Here is a 23,400-nt window from a genome sequence, read left to right on the forward strand (position 1 = left end):
AGCGAGCATAAAAATGCTAAAACCAACAAGCATAATTATAATAAAAAAATAATTATAAATGAAAACCCGGACTCTCTTTCCGGGAATCCGGGTTCTTATAAATAAACAACGGTCCTGCATGATGTATAAATAAATATATTCTATGTATTATAAATTAAAACCCGGACTCTCTTTCCGGGAATCCGGGTTCTTATAAATAAACAACGGTAAAATAAAATAATAACGATGCAGGGGCATCCTGCATGTAGAAAAGAATAAATATTGGAAAATATTAAAGATACAACCTGAGGGAAAATATATCCAAAATAATTCGGAATTCCAATAATTCCAATTAATCCGACACACACACTACATCATATATACGGAAGGAAGAGAAAATATGAAGAACTATCCCAACGGTTTTTCAAAACGCCGCGGCTATATAAGGTGACGTCATTTGGAAGAAAAAAAGAGAGAGAATAGAATGGAAAAAAGAGAAAATGGCAGTAAAACCCGTTTGAAAGACGCGCTAGGAACACGGAAAAACAACCACCAGCGCCACTGCCTCGCAGAATTCTTCGAATATTCTGGAACAACGACAACCCAGCAGAACAACAGCAAACCAGAGCGCGCCAACGATGGCAACTTATCGCCGGAGAAAAGTCGCCAATTTGGCGTGTCCCCTATATCGAAGCTGTACCGTTTCTTCTTTTGTTCACTGCGACCGGAGGACGGCCATGGCGCCGACATGAAAATAAGCCCAAAGATGCATGGTGGGGGGAGGGGAAGGTTAAAAAATTGGGAAGCAATGATATTGAAACCGAAATAAATTACACTCTATAAAGAATAGGTGCCAGAACCTAGAGGCTGAGGCCATTTGAGCCCCCCCCCCCTCCCGCAATAAATTTTGTAAGGAGACTGAGCCTCCCCAGTAATTACTGAAAAAAACCATTGTGCAATGCATTCTCCCTCTCCTTCGTACACGCTTGAGTCCCGTATATGCGGGAGGACCAATAACTTTTAGGCCCCCCCCCCCAATGTTTTTTTGAAAAATATTGGGGGAAAAAAGCACATTCTAAATGCCCATTCATAACAGATCTTGAGGACCGATGCCGAAACATTTTTCAAGCCCCTTTACAACAAAATTTGACTGGGGGTGGGAGTAGAACATAGAATCAAATAAACAACAAGTGAATTATAATATTGATTTTAAAAAAGGAAATGAAAAATAAATGATAATTTTTCAAAGGTCCAAGACCAACCCCTCGACCGGGCTTTATTGGCCCATTCGTTAAGTCACCACTACATTTTAACAATGAATACAAAATATTATCTTTATAACTAAGGGATTCCTGAACTATTTACGTTCGCAGCACTCATGGAAATTTTAAATGTTGCCCAACACCTCAGCCAACGTCTTCCTAAAGAGTGTAGTCAACACCATAACCCTTGTTTTGTGGAACAGATTTGCACCCTCCACTAATATAATTTGACTGGCTCTTCGTTTTCGTAAGAATGCTCATTTAGGAAAGAAAATTAGAATTTTTTTTTGAATTTTTGAGTAGGAAAACTGAACATCCTAATCTAAATTGTGCATGTGTATCAATAAAAATTGTACAAACTGTATAATTTTTATTGATGAGGTGACTGAAAAGGCAGTGACAGCAACGCCAATGAGGTATGTGATATCCCCGCCCCCTCAACGTTTTCTCCCCATCATTTGATCATTTTTGTCGCACCACGGTCATTTTCTGCACACGAGGGCTAATTAGACCGGGACCTACAATTTATTGCCGATTCCGAACGGCAGGCTTGTTTTTGATACTCATCGAGAGGTTGGTGCGCTAACCCCTCGATGGGGGAAAAATTCACTGCGGTAGCAATTTTTGCTGCGATCAAGTCGCCGTTTTTTGTTGTACCCCTGTGTCAGGAAAGTTTTCTGACAAGGACGAACTGGGTATCGAACTCGCGACACCTCTAAACATCCTTTGGTACTTTAGGCGAGCATCTTATCGACCGGGCTACCGCGCCCCCATTTTTTTTCTCCCCATCTGGTTGGGAATTTCGAAGATGAGAAACGAAACTAAAACTAATTCAATAAAAAGTTATCAATTAGGTCATTGCAAAGATGGCCTACTACACATTATCGGTGGGGGGGGGGGGGAGATAGCCTACAAGTTGGCTACAAGACTCATTCATTCATAAAAAAAATATCGCTCACAAATTGAAAAGAATTTCTTCAATTTAAAAAGTAAAAATTAATCTTTAATTACCTAAGGAAGCAGGTTGTCAACCCCTTCATAAATAGTGAAATGCATGCACAATATCGGTATGTAAGTGCCGCAAAATGTATCTATTTAAAATTCAATAAATCATAAATAGTCAGTCCTCGGTATAACGTCACTCGGGGACCAAATAAAAATGACCGGAAGCTGCGATAACTTGATAACGAGTAATCCCATTTCACTAATTTTGTTGGCAAGGACTATAAAAGAGATGTTATAGGCATCCCCTATCCTGCATCAGGGCCTCAGGCTGGGGCCTTTGGTGGATATAGTGAATTTTTCGTGTGAAAAACGGTGTATCGACAGTTCCGCACGGTGCATTTCCGCGCATGGGGAATTTGGGGACGATTCCGCACAGCCCATTCCCGCACTTGCGAAAACAAAGGTCCTTCATGTCTTTTTTTTTGTTTTTATTCCTGTCTCTTCCTCTTTTCTTCCCTACCATAAATGGCCTGAAGTTATAAGCGGGTTGTATCCTCATGAAATTGTGCCACTGAAATAATCTTTGACTCGCGCTTTTTCAACTAATTTCTCATAATTTAAATATATATATATATATAAATAAAAGAAAACAACCTTTAATAGGTGAATACATCATCATTGTATATGTTAAAATATATATTCACTTTATTTTTTACCGTAGATCAAAACAACAGATCACAACGTTTCCTTCTAAGGCTTGCACAGTAGGCGCAGTAAAATATCTTACCTTTTTTCCTACGCAATGTACTACATGAAATCGATTCTTCAATAAATTCTTCAATACGCAAAAGGGCGTAGGGGAATAATCCCCCCCCCCCGTTCACTATATAATCCCCCCTTTCCCGTTCGAAGAGCCTTTATTCGCTTACCGCAATATCTATAGCATGTTTTCAAATTTGACACATGGACACATTTCTCTTCAAATCGAGATGAGTTCTATTTGAACCTCTGAAACTGAAAATTTCACTGATATTTTAGGGGTTTTGATTTGTTTGCAAAATTTTTACGATAGACTCCGGCGGTGCGCTAGTCCAGCCGGTCCAGTAATCCGGCGTTTTTAGGAGTGGTTTCTTCGTGCACAGATGAGGAAATCATGTCACTGCATGTCTTTGCAAAGAATTTTATATTATTTAAAAATGGATTTTTTTCAATTAACTTTCGGTATTCGGGCGATTTCGGTAATCCTGCACACTCCGGTTTGATATGTGTCGGATTAGCAAGAGTATTGTATTTCAATCCACAATATACAGTATATACAGGAAATATCTGCAAAAGTTTGAAATACATCCATTAACGAAACTTGAAAGGTTCGATAGTCGAAGACTTGATGCCGCGAGCACAAAGGATCGAGAACTCTTGAGCACCATGACGCTCGCGTGCAAAAGATTGTAGATGGCTGCTGTACAGATAGTGTCGCACGCGTATCACCATCACGTTTGTTGTAGATTTATAGTATTCGCTAGTGACAAAGGCCGAAATGGTCTTTAAAGCTTCAAGAACTTTTTCGCAGATGGGACTTTTAAAAATTGTTGTAAGCAGTTTTATCAGTTGTATACGATTCATGCAGACATAAGTAGGAATGATGAAGAAGTCACAATAGTTCCTATAGTTTTTGCTTTGCCTGAAAAAAAACCCGGAGGATTCTTATGCAAAGCTATTTACTGTTTTAAAAGAAGCCAGATGGAATCCTCAGTCAGTGACTGTAGATTTTGAAATTGCATCAATAAAGGCTCTAGAAAGACTCTTCCCACTAACCAAAATTTTCGGATGCAATTTCCATTTCAACCAATGTCTATGGCGGCAAGTACAGTCCTTAGGGCTGGTAAATTATTACAAGAGCAATGATGAAGTAAGATTACATGTGCGTATGTGTGCAGCATTAGCACATCTACCATTGGAAGATGTAGATAACGGGTGTCTATCCATCCAGGAAAACTCTTCTACAAACCCAAGAATTTTATGATTACTTTGTAAAAGAGTGGTTCGAAAATTTGGAGTTGAAAACAATATTTGGAAATGTAATAAAAAAAAACACAGAACAACAACGTCTTAGAAGGATGGCATAAGAGATTCAAATCCATTATGGGTAAACCAAATCCAAAGATCAGAATGATGATTCTGGGTATGAAAGAGGAATCTAAATACAGTGACTTCTACATGAGTCGAGCAAAAGTGGATTTAGAGGGCAAAAAAGATGCGCAAGGTACGCTAAACTGGACAGACGTATTTCATCACATTCTGCTTAATTATGCAAGCACGAAAGATATCAAAAAATGTTTGGAGTCTCTAGCTTCTATTGCAAAATTGGAGTAAACTTTTGCAACAGAAGTTTAGTATGGGTTTAAACATGTATAACCGGGAAATAAAAAAATATTCAAAGAAAAAATGATCACAATACTTCATAGTTAATTAGATTTTATTAACCATGTTTCTTTTTTTCAACCGAAATATTCTTCATGCTTTTTCATTATAGCACAGAATTATTTTTGAATTAATAAATGAAATTTATTGTATATATAAATTTTTTTTCTTAATTGTAAAATATAAAATAATTATAAAAATAAAAATTATTTTTATTTCTATAATAAAAAAACACAATATTTATATATATTGTGTTTTTTTTCTCTTTCTTTCTTAATAAATTATATTTTCTACATAAAAAAAATATTTTGCAGGCAAATTCACGTGCGCGTTTATTATTTAATAATTATTTCTTATTTGGAGCTCCGCTTTTTTTTCCTGCATCATGTAAATGTGCTTTTGAAAAATTTTAAAACAAGGGTTTTTCAAACAAGAAAGTAAAAATTTTGCATTTCACACTATTTTCAATTATAATATTTATGTTGAGGATTCAAATTCATTTTACACGCTAAATCAATAGGTGTTACAAATTTTAGGACGTACACCTCCGAACGATTTTTTCCAGAGGAAATGGGTTGAGGAAAAGTGACAAAACTGTTCATTTGAAGAAAGAAAAGGGTTTAAATACAATGATTCTTTATCGGCATAAATATTCAGATTTCAAATCGGTAAATTATTGATTTATTTTATGAGTTAATCCTGATGTCCTAAAATGTATATTCAACATGACTGATGTCCAGTTAGACGAAAAACTATTTTAGGAAGATTTGTTTTTCATGTTTCCTATCTCTCTCTCTCTCCTGCCAACGAGGCATCGTGTGGACTGGATCAAAGAAAGGATAATAGTTAACACACACGTGTACAACGTATTATATCTAATATTCATACACAGGTTACGGTAAAAGTGAAAAATTCGGTAATTATATAAACATATAAAGGCCACGACAGGCAAATTGCCCGAAGAAATGGCTGAAAACATTATGCCCATAAAAAATATGGATGTCAAATATAACTAAAATACCCTATATAAAAGCATACGTCACTAAAAAAAAAAATAATAATAATAATACTGTATATAATACACTGCCCACATAAAAAGATTATGGTTGTCTTATTTAAGTATGAATAGCTTATCGATCTATCCCATTATGTCTATCGTATTTCCTTTGTGTTAGAATTCACAACCCCGGAGGTAAGCTATTCCATTGACAACCCTACTAGAGAAAAACTCCCTGTGTCACCACACAATCTGGAACTTTTCCTTAATAAACGATATTGCGTCCCCTCGTCGAAGCAGTTGATTGACGGTGTATTAATAACTCAAAATCCATCCTATCCATCCCAATGAAAATTTTATACAAACACTTTGATTATATACTCCCACCAACTGCGTTTCTCCAACGTAAACATATTCAAGAAATTAAGTCTTTTTTCATAGCTCAAGCCTTATGTGCCAACAAGAGCACGCACAGTACTTCTCTGCACTCCATCACGACCTCCTATATAACCTAGGTGGTCGTGACTCCATCAACCAAGTCTGTCTCTCTGTAGGTGTAGTGTCCAAAACCTTACGGCATACTCCAGTGCAGGACGAAATAAGACTCAGAAAAGCGAAGAATGACTCTAGGAGAACGCGAAGAGACCTTTTTGTAAAAGCAAATTCTGATCCATTATGCTTAACCATTTTGGTTAGTTTAATAGATTCTGTTCAAATACCAAGACTTCATCACATTTATCGGTGATTATGTATATTCCTCAGTTCGTAAGGTCGTATTGGTAAATACAATAAATCTTCAACGAATTAATTGAATTTACCAAAAATTATGCATTCGATCGGTAATGCTGGTTTTATTTGTACATAATTATGTGTGTGAAGAAAATCTGTCGACACTAATTTAAATTTAATTTTTATGGAAAAATACGTGTCGTGGACGTATCGCAAACTAATAAACAGGTTAAATGAAAACAAGAGAAGTGATAATTTTTTTTACATTTATCAAATATACAGACTTCAAGGAAACAGTTATTTTCCGGATATTATGCTGAGGTGAGCTCGGAAAGAAAAGTCATCACGTCTCCGCCGAGACTCGAACCCAGGCCCTCTTGCATACCGGGCAAGCATGCTACCATCTACACCACTGGAGACACATGAATCTGCCTTCCTAATTTCACGCACTGTGTCGTGAGGCGCTGAAGTAGAGGCATTAGTAGCCTCTCTTAACTTCAGGAAATGGCCCCCGGGTGGGACGGTTTTAGAGAGATATAGATGGCTTTTTTCTCAGCCAGAGATATCAAGGAAACAGTTATTTTCCGGATATTATGCGAGTCCGCCGGGTTCGAGTCCCGGCGGAGACGTGATGACTTTTCTTTCCGAGCTCACCTCAGCATAATATCCGGAAAATAACTGTTTCCTTGATATCACTGGCTGAGAAAAAAGCCATCTATATCTCTCTAAAACCGTCCCACCCGGGGGCCATTTCCTGAAGTTAAGAGAGGCTACTAATGCCTCTACTTCAGCGCCTCACGACACAGACGCACACGAATGGGCAGCCAGATGTATTGGAAATTTTTCCCTGAGGAAGCGTGAGAACTTTCCCGAAAGTTTCAGTCATGGATACCGCCATCTAACTGAATCATGTGTTTAAGTAGCACACATCTCTGTGTCCCTCCTTCAGGAAGCTAGCACAGTGTTACATTTTTATGTTGTCCAGATGTACTAACCATGAGAAGAAAACGAAGAATTAAGACATCCGAAATGTTCACAAAAGATGAATTCGGCTGGTCAAATCACCATTTGACCAGCCGAACTATAGTAGTTACAAAAGGTAATTGCCGACAAATGGTTGCGCACGAAGACGTGAGAAATTTTTCTGTACAGAGTTGACAATACCGAAAACAGGATTGTCATATTAACTATAGCATATAAGAAGAGAAAGAAACATCCAGTTGTTTTTGAATCCAAGTGTCATCGTTGAGTGTTCATGTTACAAATTTTCAAGTCAACGCTGATCGATCGTTGCATCCTTACTCATCCTTCATGATGAAGGAATCATCATCAAAGCCCAATTTGTAGCAGAGCAACAATAATCTTGGTAAGTACAACCTCATTAGCAGTTTCTCTAATTTTTTGGGAATTTTGCGATTGCATAAAATGTTTATACAGATATTCTTGAGGCCAAAAGCTTTTACGACAAACATTGTTTGGAACAAGATTGTTAAAGAAATCTAAAGTACAGTAGAACCTCGATTATCCGAGGGTGGATTATCCGGAGTTCAGAAATTACAAAACTACGAAAGGTGAAAGAAAACCGACCATGAAATTATTGATCAGACAACACAAGAGATTTTGGTAATAATATTCGGTGATAGTGATTAGAAGAATGGGAACAGAGATTGTTATTGAAGTTATGATCAGTTAGATCAGAGTATCCTATAATGGGCAATATCGCCCCTTGGACGCATGGAAAGGTCCGGGGGTGGGGGGGGAATGAGAAAAAAACAAATTCTGAAGAGGAGGACGATGAAACAAAAAGTTTGGAAAACTGCGAGTTGGATTATTCAAATTTGTTTTGCTTAAACAGTGGTCTCTAATAACAAGGAACAAAATAAGTCGAAAATAATTTGTGTAAAAAAAACAAGCAAGTCAAACTTCTGCAAGTCAGAACCTTTGACTTGAAGTGCCCCTAGAAAAAAGTGGACAATTATAACCCTGCATAAATAGGGTCAAAATGTTTAGTTTATTAGCGAATAGAGTAAATACTGTGCTGTTTAAATTAAATGGGCCACTTCATGCAGAAATTAGGACCGGTTCAGAAACTATATAATTGTATAAATAGGTTCTTGTGTGTATTTTTTGCGTAAATTTAAATGTATTTGACATGAACAACATGAGGATACAATAAATATTTATTTTAAATCAACGAAATGTATAAATATGCGTTTCATTCGAACTGTTTGCTATTGCTGCTATGTTTGGTTATTCCTGGTGATTTAAACCGTGGTTTTCGATAGGCCGTGGTCAGCATTACATGATTGAAAATTTTTATATCATTAGATTATCAAGTTATTTTTGTTAAAATGAATTTTTAGGATAAAATATGAATGGCATATCTATCACGTAGGTGTTTATGGTCAAAACTGATACCAATTGATTTATTGAAAATGATTGCAAATAAGATAATGCTTGACCAAAAATAATTACCGGTCCTGCAGGTCCTTCAACGTTGAAATTTTTTACATACATCAGTAGTATATGAGCAAAAAAACACTATACGTTGAATATAAGTGTTATACAAATACTAAAATTTCGGTTAATAAGCACTCGCTCAGACGTATATTATATGTAAACAAAGATTTCCCCCTTCTGATTTATGAATTAAGAAAAAAAGTATTTATACTTTTACTGATATCAGTATGACTTCAGTATTATACTAATACTGAAGTGTTTGTTGTTAAGAAAAATAAACGAGCTGCTATGCCAATGGGTTTTTAAACGTTTGCTATCTGCGGCGCACCTTATTAATATTAATAGCAACTGATCACCTATGTTGACCAAATAAAATCGAAACCAATGTTTTTATACCCTCTATGGTTCTCTTCCATAAAACGTATTGAAAATTATTATTTTTCCAGAAACCGATGTAAATTGGCGCTGTTAGCATATTTTTAACTGAAACAATACATCATCACAGCAATTTAATTAATTATACTGGATTTAACTAGCTAAAATAATTAATTAAGGGTAAAATATAGTCTGCCTTAATTTTAATGTTATCTATAAACAGATAGAATTTTGCTCAGCAAAGTTGAATAGTTTCGTCCTTGAATTTTATTTCCATTTCCCTCAATTTGGTGCTATAATATAAATCTCTGAGCACGTAAAATTGGGACAGCTCTCAAATATGACACCAACAAAGAATCAGCTTTTTCTAGATAGATAAAAATTATTGTACTTATATAGCTGTACCTTGTACTGAAATGACACTAAAAGATGTACTTTCTGAAATACCAAAAAACCTGTTTGTGTTTTTTGACCATTTGCCATGTCTATTCAAAAATCAACGGGACTATATAGGGTTAATGCGCAAAAAAGTTGCTCTTCCTACACATTTTTTTAATTGATGCAATAAAATTATTGCATCATTGATTTCATAATGAGATTATCACCATATCAGATATTATCTACACCGAACTTTTTTCATTAATAACGCAATAATAATTTTCTCATTATTAAATCGTGAAAGAGCTCAGTATGGTGTTGCATTTTTCCTCTCTTTAAACACTGTACTCACTCAGACATTTTAATATTTTTGTTTTGTTTGTTTATATTGAATTTTTTGCAAATCAAATACGGTACTCCTGTACTATATTGAAATGCACATTATTGAACACAAATGAAACGAAATTAAATATTTCTGCTCGAAGAAATACCGACCAACAAAAAACCAAAATATCAAATCGTAATATTTTCAGTGATTTTGTCCTCTTTCCCCCCCCCCCACCTCTAAAGAGAAAAAGAAATGAACATGAAGTAAAATCATTTGTCAAACACTTTATAGGATAGCGGCTCTGGCTGCATAAGCCTATATGACCATGCTTTTTGAATTTTTCATCGAGTATAAATTTCAATACTGTTTCAAAATATTGAATGATTCCTGTTTTGATGTCATTTGAATATAGCCGATCTTGGCAAATCAAAAACTATGTAGGAAACAGCCATATTCCTGAGGAGCCAAGCATGGTTTTTGCTGAAGAAAAACGGTCCGAAATGATGTTTTTTAGATTTTTTCAGGACTTACGGAGACCCCCCCCCCCCCTCCCATGTCGAAAGCCACACTGTTTTCGTCATCCTATGATTCCACTCTAGCAATCACATGCAGAGAATGTTTGGTGCCGATACCGATTTTCTAGTCGCCATGGTAACCTGGAGCCCGAGATTTGTCAATCCCTGGTATATAGGGACAGGGTTCGTACCCTCCTTGAAAATCCTTAGAGAAAAAGTTCATTTTCAAGTCTTCAAAAGTCCTTGAAAAAAATTATAATCATTTTCAAGGTGTTTGAATTTTTTTTCGTGAATTTCTTCCATCAATTTTTGTCTTACCGACCCCCCCCCCCCCCCCCCCGCAATCTCCGCTAAACTACTTTCTGCTGAGATGGAAACGAACTGAACAACAACGATCATATGAGTTACGTCAGTGTTTCTCAAAGTGTGCGTAGTCATGGAGGAAAGAATAACAGGAGGTGACATCAGGCAGGAAAATTGAAGCCGTTGTGGCAACCCTATGGACTGACAAGTAAGCCCAAACAAACCGCTCTTTTCCCTATACTTAACATGTGTTTTGCCGGATCGAATTCTCTTAAAATATTAATATCTAAATAAATTTAAGCACCATGACTGTTTAATGCGTCTTCAGCTAATCTACATGATTCAATAATGGGGAAAGATAAAATTTTATCCTTGTACAAGGGGTTTTTATATTTTTAATTTATTTTTGAAAGGGGAAGATCATTTTTAACTCTCAACTCGTCATATGTTTTTAGTTCAGTGCCTTCAATTTATTTTAAAAATTCGATGTATCGTATTAATGTCTATGGGGATATGATTAATTAAAATAACATGAAGCTCCAATAAAATGCAATTTTCATAATTTTTTCTTTTAACTGTTTATTTTGCCTTTTTGTTTCGTTCATCTTTATGATAGATCCGGGACATTTCGAAAGTGTTTGAGGCCCGTGGGCGCTCGTCTTAAGCTTTACATGAGGAATTTTGATTTCTGAATCAGTTCTGAGGTGCTCGAGCACCTTCTGACGGGGACGTAGCTAGGATTTTTGCCACACGGGGCAAAGAGCATTTTGCCGCCCCCGTGCCTCAAAGTACTGGAAGTGCTCGAGCGTCCTCCGCCACTGTGTATTTATGATTTTGCTGCCTGTAGCCTGTACAAATTTCGCCACCCTCTTCTTCCGTTCCACTCTCAAATTCTTGAATACGTATGATTGAAATATATGCAGCCCATCCGAACCTTCCGCTATGTGGATGTTGTATTGAGAAAAAAAATATTAAAAATAAAAACCTTTTTTTACGAGCCGCGATAAGTCCTCTCTCTGGCCTATAGCCCATAGTATTTATTAAAATAATCACTTGGGCTGTTTTTCCCCCCTTCATTTTGTACCTATTATTTTGCTTTTAAAGTGGTATGTGTACGAAACCTTGACAAAAAACACAATTTTCGAATTCAATTTGAAATCTAAAAATTGTCTGCGTTCGAGTTTTTGTTGTTCTACCTGGACTGGAAGTATTTCTACAATATTTTAATATAAACAGCTGAAAGTCATTATATATGCTAATGTTTTGCATATATAATGTTTTTCGCAAAAAAAAAGTCAGATTTTTTCAAACACCGCTTGTTCAAGTGTCTTTAAACATTGTCTTTCTCTCAGCTCTGAGGTGTTACATACTTTGGCATAATTTTTTAAAAATTAAAATGCCGAGAAAAAATTTTGTGGCACAAGATATGGGTAAATTTCGGTTATTTTTTGCAAAAGGTTCCATGTTGTTGAAGTTAATATTCGAAAACAAATAACAACTAAAATTGTAAAAGCTCTCGTTCAATTGTATAAATATATTCACAGAATTTGAGGGAAAAAAATCGAGTTCCTAAAGTGAATAGTAAATTTTTAAATGATTTTTAAAAACGGGGATGTTTCTCATAGGAAAGCATGGGAATCCACGGTTTGTTTGGGCTTACTTGGTCCCTTTAATAGAGCGATCACTGGCTTCATCTGGCAACCCAGATTCACCATGCTTTCTCAACGGAAGCGCTGGTCGCGTCACCTCCTGTTATTAATTCCTCCATGGTGCGTAGTGGCTTTTAGCGGTGTAGCTAACATTTGTCAGGGGCGGTGCGACAAGCTGGAATATTGATTTGTATGCTTATTTATTCTTTGAAAAGTGGTTCTTTTATAAGTAAAAATATCTACCAAGCTATTCCGTGGAGTCGCGGATTAACCATGAATTGGGCAAAAAGCCGCTGCTGACAAAAGTCAGAACCTTTGAGTTACGGGACAATGTTCAAAACAGAATACATGGTCACGCATATCTGAGGTATTTCTGAGCTTTAAAAGGTGTTGCTCTTAAATCTGACAGAAAAATACTGCACTTGAGATATTGCTCTGAAATTATTTCAAACTATTAAATTAATGAATGCCAATTGCAAACAGGACCGCAAGTAGATGCTTGGTCGGCCAGGGTGAGCACGCATTTTGAGTGCACCAGAACCTTTGAACAGACTTTCCTGTAGGAACCGAGTATTTTATTTACCTTTTTTTCCCACCCAATCAATAATATCACATTTTAGGAATTGCAATTTCAGTGCATTTCAGGTTGCTGATCTTGACAATTGTGAGAATATTTTGGTCTTTTTTTGGTCAAATTTTAGTTGTAAATAATCAATGGATGTCTTTAACTCTTTGCCACTTTTATATATATACTAGCTATAATACCCGGCGCTGCCCGGGTTTTCTTCAATGAGGCTTTTTTGGATCACGTGATATCTCCCTCTCTTTTTCTTGAGGGACATACAAACCGTGTCCAAGTTAACCAATATGGCGACCTGCGTGATTCATGAAAAACACAAATCTAGATTTACACAGAAACGTAGAAATGAATGTATATTTTTCTTTTTTTAAGGGGTGCTAGGTATTTCGATTCCCCCCCCCCGAACTTCAAGTTATCCATCTGTCTGTTCCAGCTTCCAAAAATCCTTAGTTAAATCCTGTGGAATTTTTTCGTTGCACTTTTCACGGGCTCATAACTAATTTTAAAATATCCTAACCCACATGAATTTATGCAAATAAATATCAAAAGAGACAATATGGAGACATTAATTTTCATACTTGAGAAGATATAAATGAAATCAATGATATTGCTCGAATATCCAACTCATAAGTATAGGTTTGGCTAATTACTTCATATTTAGTCTCCTGGGCTTCGTATACCTCTAAGCGAACTGAATATTTCAAAAATCGAGAATTCAATACAATTTTTAAAATTATTGATGGGGCGGAAAATCCCACTAATTTCCGCATTTCTACAGTAAAATCGACAATTTTAGCACTGATTTCTATGAGGATCACCCTTTTCCTGACTCTCAAAGCGATGCTGATGATGATTATGACGTCTATTCAAAAAGCCTCATTACTGAGAGTATATTGAAAATGTGGCAAACCATTATAAAGGCATAAACTATTATACATATACTAACAGGATTAAAGAAGTGACAAACCGTTGTAAAGGCATATACACGTCTGAAACGCATGGCTGGGGAACCACGGTAACCAAAGTAAACGTTCGGAAAGTGATTGTTGAGGCCCAAAAACCATTGTTGCCGGACAGTTTTTTGCCCATTTGGGGCATTTGCCCTGGGCTGACGAAATTTTAAAGTAGCCTATCGTTCAAGTCGGGTCCCATTTGGCATATATGCAAAATGTGGCGACGATCGATCTAAAATTGTAGATTTGTATAAAGAACATACACACACACAGACACACAGAAAATCAATTTTATATATATATATATATAATATATATATATATATATATACACCATCTGGCAAATTAAGTATTCAGCGTGCTAGTTTGCGGCTGTGCAGGTCTGGGTTGGAATCTCGATCGGTTGGTCTGGACCCGGCTTTATAACACAGATATAACGGCTTAATAAAATACACTGCTGGCCACCCAAATTGCAACACCAAGAAAGACAAGAGATATCGCAACAATATTTATTTTGTAGATAACATGTTGACCAAGCATCAAATGATTAAATTTATAGACTTCTGTGAAGTGTGGTTCCTGCCAAAATCAGTAGCCAGAGTAGCCGCCATTGTTGGAGATCACCGCTGCCACACACCTCGGCATTGATTCAAAGAGACTTTGGATGTGTTCTTGGGGTACAGCAGACCAAGCAGCTTCCACGCGTTGCCAAAGTTGATCTTGTGTGGCAGCTGGGGATGTAATCTGGGTCAATCGTTGAGCAACCATGGACCACATGTTTTCTATCGGCGAAAGATCCGGAGAGCGAGCTGGCCAGGGAAGCAATTCAATCTGGCGATTGACGAAGAACCTTTGCCCAATGCGTGCCACGTGTGGTCGCGCATTATCCTGTTGAAATATGGCTGTGGGCAAGCCCTGAAGGTAAGGAAGGACAACTGGCTCCAACACCTCGGAGATGTAGCTCTGGCTTTTTAAAGTACCGGCAATGCGTACTAGAGGAGTGCGAGAGTGATATCCAATACCGCCCCATACCATAATACCCGGTGCAGGGCCAATGTGGCGGTGCTTAACGCAGCTGTTCAGCATCCTCTCTCCACGGTGTCTCCAGACTCGAATCCGACCATCGTGGTGTTGCAGACAGAAGCGTGACTCGTCAGTAAAGACAATTTCATTCCATTGTGCCGTCCACATCCTTCTTTCATCGCACCATTGGCGGCGGAGACGTCTGTGGTTCTGCGTCAAGGGTAGACGAAGCAGTGGACGTCTTGCGGACAGACCACTCTGCTGTAAACGGCGTCGAATGGTACGCGCAGACACTGGATGATGCGGTACAGACTGAATGTGCTGTGCTATGGTTCGTGATGTGGCTGAGCGATCCGTCACTGCCATACGCACAATACGCCTGTCATCACGTGAAGTGGTGCACTGAGGTGCATGCGATCGAACACGTCGGTCCGTCGTACCCTCCTGCATCCAACGATCACATATCCGCATTACAGTTGTTTGGTTTCGTCCAACACGACTACTGATTTCCGTGAAAGATAATCCACAATCTCGGTAGGCAACTATCCTTCCTCTGTCGAACTCGGATACTTGATCAAAAGATAATCGCTGTTTTCTACGAGGCATAATTGATCGTTTTTTTGAAAAAACCACAAGAAAAACACAATTGCCGTACTTCAAATCGTCGAAATCTCCAAGCCTTAAATAGCGCTTTGAAGGGGCGCCACAGGCGCGCATGATGTGTGTCTGCGCTGAAATTCTAATCATTTGCATATCTCACCTCCGCTAATGCATGTTGTAAATTTCATATTATTTGCATGCTTCCTTCAGGGTGTTGCATTTACGGTGGCCAGCAGTGTAGATATAATATGTTTTAGCATTAAAAAGGAAAGGTTAAGCGTTTCCAGACTTTTCAAAAAATGTTGAAGTTATTTTATTTGTAATACCATTTTTTTTAAAATCTTTATAGAGTTCGTTTTCGAATGTTCCAATGGATAAATATATCTTTAAGCGTCCGAGGTTGAAATCTGTAGAAAGCGAAGCCGGAAGTAGCTCCGCTTGTACTGATGAAAAATCTGAATCCACGATTTCTGAGGAAAAGGTCTTGGAAAAGGGAAGGAAATTCCAGAATTCATGGAAGAATAAACATCCGTGGATTGTTTACAAACCTGAAATCGACAAGGTATTTTGTTCATTTTGTCAGCGATGTTCAGAACTGAACGTTTTGAAATGCTCAAGAAAGGAAGATACCTTTATATCAGATGGTTTCCGCAAATGGAGACACGCGTTACAGAAATTCAGTGCACACGAACGATCGGAATGTCACCGCGAGTCTGTAGAAAAGAGTGACTACCTACAACAATCTATCAATATCGAAAAACAGATATATGATACAAAAAATACTGAAATGATTTTGGCGAGAGATGCCCTCAATGCCATTTCCGCGAGTCTCCTCTATTTGGCAAGGCAAGGAATTGCTATTCGTGGCCACGAAGATGAAGACTCAAATTTAAGACATTTGTTGTTACTTCGTTCAAAAGAATCGCAGCCATTGTTGAAGTGGTTGAGCAGAGCAGAGAAATATAAATGGCTTTCTCCCGCGATTCAGAACGAAATTCTGGAAATTATGGCTCATCAAGTGTTGAGAAATGCAGTTAACGACATTCAAAAATCTGTTCATTTTGCTTTGGTTGTGGACGAAACAACAGACATGTCCAACCAAGAGCAGGTCAGTATATGCATTCGCAATGTTGATGATAATTTAAAAGTGCACGAAACATTTATCGGTTTTTATTCTACAGAAACTACTACAGCCGATTCTTTATATAATCTGATTAAGGACACATTAATAAGAGTATGCCTGTCTATGAAGAATTGCCGTGGCCAGTGTTATGATGGGGCTAGTAACTTTGCGGGAATGCACACGGGTGTACAAGAGCGAATTAAGCAGCAAGAGCCGCGGGCTCTGTTCGTTCATTGCTCGGCTCATCGGCTGAATTTAACTGTACAGGACGTTATGCAGGAAATTTCTGTTGTAAGAGACACGATGAACACTGTTAAAGAATTGGTGAACTTTGTAAAAGAATCGCCAGCTCGTGTAGCTTTATTTCACAACTTCAAAAAAAATGAAAGCACTGATTTACGCCCTCTTTGCCCAACAAGATGGCTTATGCGTGTAAGCAGTGTAATTAGCATAATAAAAAATTACACTGAAATAATGGATTTCTTGAAGCATGCGTCAAATGATAAATCGAGTAAGCCTTTGTTCGCCAGTAAATGCAGCGGGTTCTTAAAGCAGCTTGAACGTTTTGATTTTTATTTCGCTCTGAAAGCTATCATCAAAATATTGGGGCCAACAGAAGAAGTAAACAAATTAGTTCAGGCCCCATTAACTTCCTTGCGAAATGTGGAAAGCCAGATTGAAATGTTGTGCCTCGTGTTGAAGGAAGGAAGAAGCAATGAAAATTTTGCACAGTTCTGGGAGGAAGTAAAAAAAGAATCAGAAGATCTCTCCTTGGACGAACCTAAACTTCCTCGGATCCGAAAAATTCCTCGTAAAATTGATGATCATCTCAACACCCACGTTTTCCAAAGCACTGAGGATTATTTCAGAAAAATCTATTATGAAATCATTGATGGCATTCTCGGTGCTTTAAAAAATCGATACAGTGGATGCCCAGCTTTATCAAAAATGAGAAAAATAGAAGAAGTAGTAGTAAAGTTCCTGAATTCAACAAAGCGAGATATGGATCTCGAAAGTGCTTTTCAAGACTTCTGCAGCAATGACATAGACATTGAACGACTGCATTTGCATTGTTCAATGATTCGAGATATTCTGAAGCAAAAAAGCGTGAAGATACGTGAAGCAAACTGAAGGATTATCTTCTAGAGAATAAAGCAGCTTCTGAGATGCTGACGGAAGTCATGAAATTAGTTTTTTTATGTTGTGCCAGCTACTAGCTGTACAGCTGAGAGAAGTTTCAGTCTTTTGAGACGGTTGAAAACTTTTTTACGCACAACAATGGGGCAAAAAAGATTAAATCATACTGCTATCTTAAACACACACAAAGAATATGTAGATGGTTTAAAAATAGAAATGTTAATGAATGAGTTTATGAAGAGAAATTCTCATCGATCAAAGCAACATCTGCTTTGTTTTAAATGTAATTTATTTTATCTCAATCGGTTCATTCACACATGTTTATGCTATATATTCTCATATCTATAATAGATTTTTCCGATTTTTAATCCACTTCATCCCTAAGACCAAAATTCTGTCACATTTTCTTTGATAACTGATGTTACACAGTTTACGTTTTCTTAAAAAAAAATTAGTATTTTGCAATGATAGTTTTAAAAAGTTTGAAATTTTAATAACTTAAAACAAGAGAAATAACTGGGTACAAAGTGATTGAGAATTATGCTACACAAAATAAAATACGAATTTATTTCAGTAGACCTATTTCCTATTAAATTCTTAGGTGAATGATATGAATGGTAGCGAAAATGGAATCCCTCACTTCTCCGGCCCTCTTATATGAAGTCATTTTCATTTGTTCCCCAGATGTGACGTTATCCCAAGGTCTGCTATATTGTGTATGAATGACTCCGGTGAGATGAGATAAATTGCATAAAAGTTCGGGCAAGACATGACCAACAATTTTAGTGTTATCGTAAGAATCTAAGAATTTTACATTGTTATAAAAAGAGTGGGAATTTTTACTGCTACTGTAGGATAGCGTAAGAACCTGGTACTAGTTTGAGAAAGCAAGAACTCGAAAAAGCAAAAACTTAGAAAAATCAAGAACTTATTGTAACGTATTGTAGGATGTCGTTAAAATTCAGTGCCATAATGGGATATCATAAGAGTTTAATTCTATTGTAGGCTCTATGGTAAAAATTTATAGTTATTGTAAGTAAGATTAGAATTTAGTATCATTGTGAATAATCGTCGAAATTTATTTTACTGCAGTATTTCGAAAGAATTTATAGTTACATATTGTAAGTAACATTAGAATTCAGTATCATTGTCGAAATTTATTTTATTGCAGTATTTCGAAAGAATTTATAGTTACATATTATAAGTAACACTATAATTCAGTATCATTGTCGAAATTTATTTCACTGCAGTATTTCGAAAGAATTTATTGTTATATATTGTAAGTAACATTAGAATTCAGTATCATTGTAAATAATCGTCGAAATTTATTTTATTGCAGTATTTCATAGTGCATGTAAGAGTTTGGCGTGCTATTGTGAATTTTAATTTAAGGATGTTATCACGATCTTTAATAAAATTAAATCCTAGTAAAACTTCTCTAAGGTGGCCATCTGTAGTGTAGAGGTGACTGCCGAATGAAATTGAAGTGACCATGGTTTATTTTACTAATCGTACGCAGCCCTGGTCCTATTCCCACAGAGCTAATTTCCTACCTTTTTATCTCCGAAGAGTCGGCTGTGTCAAAATTGATAATTTGCATGTATGTGTACAGGAGTCTCTCACTGTGCTTGACAGAAAGAAAAATGTGACTCGCTAATTATCAACTTGATGATTATCACATGAAGTGACTCTTATAATAGGTACAAATAATGAAGAGGTTTTTTTAGTTCAATCTATTCGAAATTCCTTGTGTAAAATGCAAAGTAAAAAGGTAAAGGCAATAAAATTTCACCTTGTGAAATGAACTTTTTTACTCCCTTATTATTTCTTTCACAATTTTACTCTCAATTCATGACTAACCAACCTTTTTAACATATGTACTGAAAAAGTTCTTGGGGCCAGGCTGGTCGTTGATCGCCTGCGGATGTGACCACGGAATGGAGGTGGCTTCAACAATATCTGTTGCAAGTTCCGAAATGAACTGACTGCTAACGGAGGTTGTTGACCGTAGATGCACGCAAAAACAGTTCTTTAAAGCAGAACTGATTTTTTTCAAAAGAGCTGAACTCGATGCTTTATTGACTTTTTTCTTGAATATAGAAATCGAACAACACAGATGAATTTTTTGTTTAAGTTTATAAATAACGCATTTTTGTATTTCAAATCTTGAAAGGAACATCATAAGAGTGCTTGAGGTTTATGAAACAGCAATGTTATGTCAATCTTAGTGCTGTATTTCGAGTAATTTTTTTTTGTAATATAATTTTTTCTTGATTTCAATTTCATGAAATATGGTTTTGAATTACAATAATTTTTAGTTTTCTTAGAGAAATTTTTGCGGAAGAGTAAGGTAGAGATAACGTTTCAGTTATACGATTTTTTCATTTATACGACGCTTTGACCCGACAGTTCGGCGACGTGCTTAAAAACCTCGTTTATACGACGCGACGAATAAACGAGGTTCCATTGTATGGGGCTTGAGCCCCCCCCCCCCCCCCCCCCAACATTTTCAATAACTTTACGCCCTTGACAGTGTCTTCTACATGAGTCGAGCAAAGGTGGATTTAGAGGGCGAAAAAGATGCGCAAGGTACGCTAAACTGGACAGACGTATCTCACATATTCTGCTTAATTATGCAAGCACGAAAGATATCAAAAAATGTTTGGAGTCTCTAGCTTCTATTGCAAAATTGGAGTAAACTTTTGCAACAGAAGTTTAGTATGGGTTTTAACATGTATAACCGGGAAATAAAAAAATATTCAAAGAAAAAATGATCACAATACTTCATAGCTAATTAGATTTTATTAACCATGTTTCTCTTTTTCAACCGAAATATTCTTCATGCTTTTTCATTATAGCACAGAATTATTTTTGAATTAATAAATGAAATTTATTGTATGTATATACTTTTTTTTCCTTAATTGTAAAATATAAAATTATTATAAAATTATTTTTATAATAAAAAAATCCCCCAATATTTATATATATTCATAACACTTCACTCATAGACCATAACACTTTACTCATAGACCATAACACTTCACTCATAGTTTGTAAAACTGGGGGCAGATGACAGCACTACACATAACAAGCATTACACAGAAACAAAAACTTTACGTCAGATAGCACTACACGTACACGCACATTCCCGCATGTACCGATTCGTTGGGGGGTTCCGCGGGGGGGGGGATGCATGTGTGGGTAGCAGTAGTAGGTAGGGGCTTGGGATCCATGATGTTCTTAACTCAGCCACCTCGTTGGGCAATTTGCCTGTTGTGGCGTTGTATTTGTATTTGTATTGTATATATTGTGTTTTTTTTCTTTCTTTCTTAATAAATTATATTTTCTACATAAAATGTGGTGACGCTACCGTGGCGACTCGAGGAAAATAATATAAATCAGTAAATTTGATAGATAAATAAATATAAAAGAGGCCCACAGGTTCTCTCTGCCATAAAAATTATGTACAAAAAAGGGCTCCTCGAGTCAAACAGGGCTCCGCCATAAAAATTATATACTGGATAGGGCTCCGCGAGTCAAAAAAAGGTTGAGAACCGCTGCATTACACTATAAACATGCCCCTCACCACTCGGGGGACCGTGACGATTCCTCTCTATTATTTTTTTCACACAAAATTCACTATAGAGTGGCCCGTGAGCTATGGCCCACCAAAGAACCCAGTTTGAGACCCTGCTGCAGTATTGGGGTGCCTATTATCGTGCCTTTTTTTAGTGCCTGCTGTGACGGTGTCGACTGGGGAATGGGCACAATAAGGAAAACAATTAAATTTACGATTAAGGACTATTTTTGCGTTGTGTTTTGTGACGTCCGTCAACAAAGAAATTGACCATTGAAAATTAATGGGATACACACAAAAGGGATTAATAATAACAAATTAATTTAATAAATTAACAAATAAAACAAGAGCTATTCGAAGAAGAGATCCTTATCCAACATGATATAATACCATCGCAAATACATGAACTTGACATGCCGACTGTTAAATCGCAAATACATGAACTTGACATGCCGAATGTTAAACGATTAATTACCTCCATAAACATAAAAATTGAATTAGTTATTGAGAGATAATTCCGAGACTATATTGATACGGCACTCACCACCAAATCTTTCAGATCCACCTTAGTTCTCATCGTCCATATTCATCACCAGAGATTCCCTCTTTCGTTCTACTCGCACTTCCTTCTCGACTACAGGGAAAAAGACTCCGTTTTTAGCAGCGTCTCACCTTATATAGGCCCGATGGTACCAGCGGTTCCTCAGAAGAATTGCTTCTCGGAACTCGCCGGTTTCCTTCATGTCGGCGGCTCTATTATTACGAGAGACCGTCGAGGCGCCAGAAACTGTAACACCGTCTGCGTCTCGCAGTGTTACATACCTTTCCCCTTCATGGAAATCTACACCGTAGATTTATAGATACGTCGGTATTCATCGTCATATAGCTCAGATATTAAACATAAAAATCAATATCCTAATGGTGGTGAGGCCCCAATCTTCATAATTCTATCTCTCTAGTTATATAAATTCCCCGTAAAACTCAAATTCAACAAAAAATACATGTCAACCTATTGTTGCAAAAAAAAACAATATACAATCACTCACTCTATATACATTGGTTGTACAGATTACATGCATAACTATTAATTTGCTCTTCTGCAACACAATGATAAACTTCAGTCCCATGCATAACAACTTCCAATATTACGATATGCGGGGTGATTATAAAAAAACTATCCCGACATATGGGCCCCTAACTATCATACCATTCTCAGAAACTGAATGAAATTTTGGCATAAGGTATTTTGAGGTATGCGCTCAAGAATGATATGGAAAACAACAGTGTCACTCTAACAGTTACTGTTACAGTTAGAAAATTTCGAAAATATCAAATGGCAACACCAAGTTTTTTGCGATCTCCGTACTGAAAAACACTAAATAGCGTTGAAATGGCACCTGTAGCACGAAAATCCCCGGAGCCAGGCAAGGAAAAAGGACTTTGCGGTGCACCAGAGTATTAATGTTCGTTTCATTCGTCACACCGTTTCTTCGGCTGAGATCCCAGCCTTATTAGTCCTCCACAAGGTCACGTGGAAAATTTGTGAAACACAATAAAATGCTTTATTTTATGCTGCTTCTCTGTCCTTATTGGTTGTCCTCACTTTTAGCCTATCTACCGCCGGTGATTTTCATGCTACAGTTGCCGTTCGAACGCTATTTATAGTCCGTTTCAGGTTAACTTTGCAGTGAAGGGGAAGCTACGAGGGAACCGCATCACTCGTTGCTATGGGAACGAAAGCCTCTTAACCTATGTATCGATGCGCGGCCTCGGTAAGGTATGGCCGATTCTCGCCAATCTCACTAAAAAAAATATTTTTTACGTGTAACGTAATTGCACAGTTAAATTAGTAATAATTATAGAATTAAAAGAAAACCATTGCCGATACTTTCAGAAATTAAAGTGAAGTTTTTGAAATCATTTGTTTTTTGATTAGAAAGTGTTTTAAAATTTAGAAAAAATAATTATCTTCTATCAGCGTGTCGTTTACTCTTCATTGATGTGCCGTAAGTAACACTAAAAATTTCAAAAAACAGTCATATTTTTCTGCGATATTTCCCTTCCCT

The 23,400-nt window shown here is 36.9% G+C and overlaps 1 protein-coding gene across 1 annotated transcript; it reads left to right on the top strand.

Annotated features, from left to right (window-relative positions):
- The first annotated feature begins 15,867 nt into the window (after positions 1–15,867).
- On the top strand, positions 15,868–22,194 carry LOC149070380 (zinc finger MYM-type protein 1-like). The gene is made up of 3 exons (XM_089249315.1): positions 15,868–17,727; positions 17,812–17,903; positions 21,894–22,194. Exons 1-3 carry the CDS (start codon positions 15,868–15,870, stop codon positions 22,192–22,194), a joined length of 2,253 nt encoding a protein of 750 aa, XP_089105441.1.
- Positions 22,195–23,400: the final 1,206 nt, after the last annotated feature.

Source organism: Pholcus phalangioides, unplaced genomic scaffold (genome assembly GCF_987345545.1).
Source record: "Pholcus phalangioides strain wild (caught in Gottingen) unplaced genomic scaffold, Ppha-v1.0 ptg000022l_1, whole genome shotgun sequence".
Lineage (NCBI taxonomy): Eukaryota > Metazoa > Arthropoda > Arachnida > Araneae > Pholcidae > Pholcus > Pholcus phalangioides.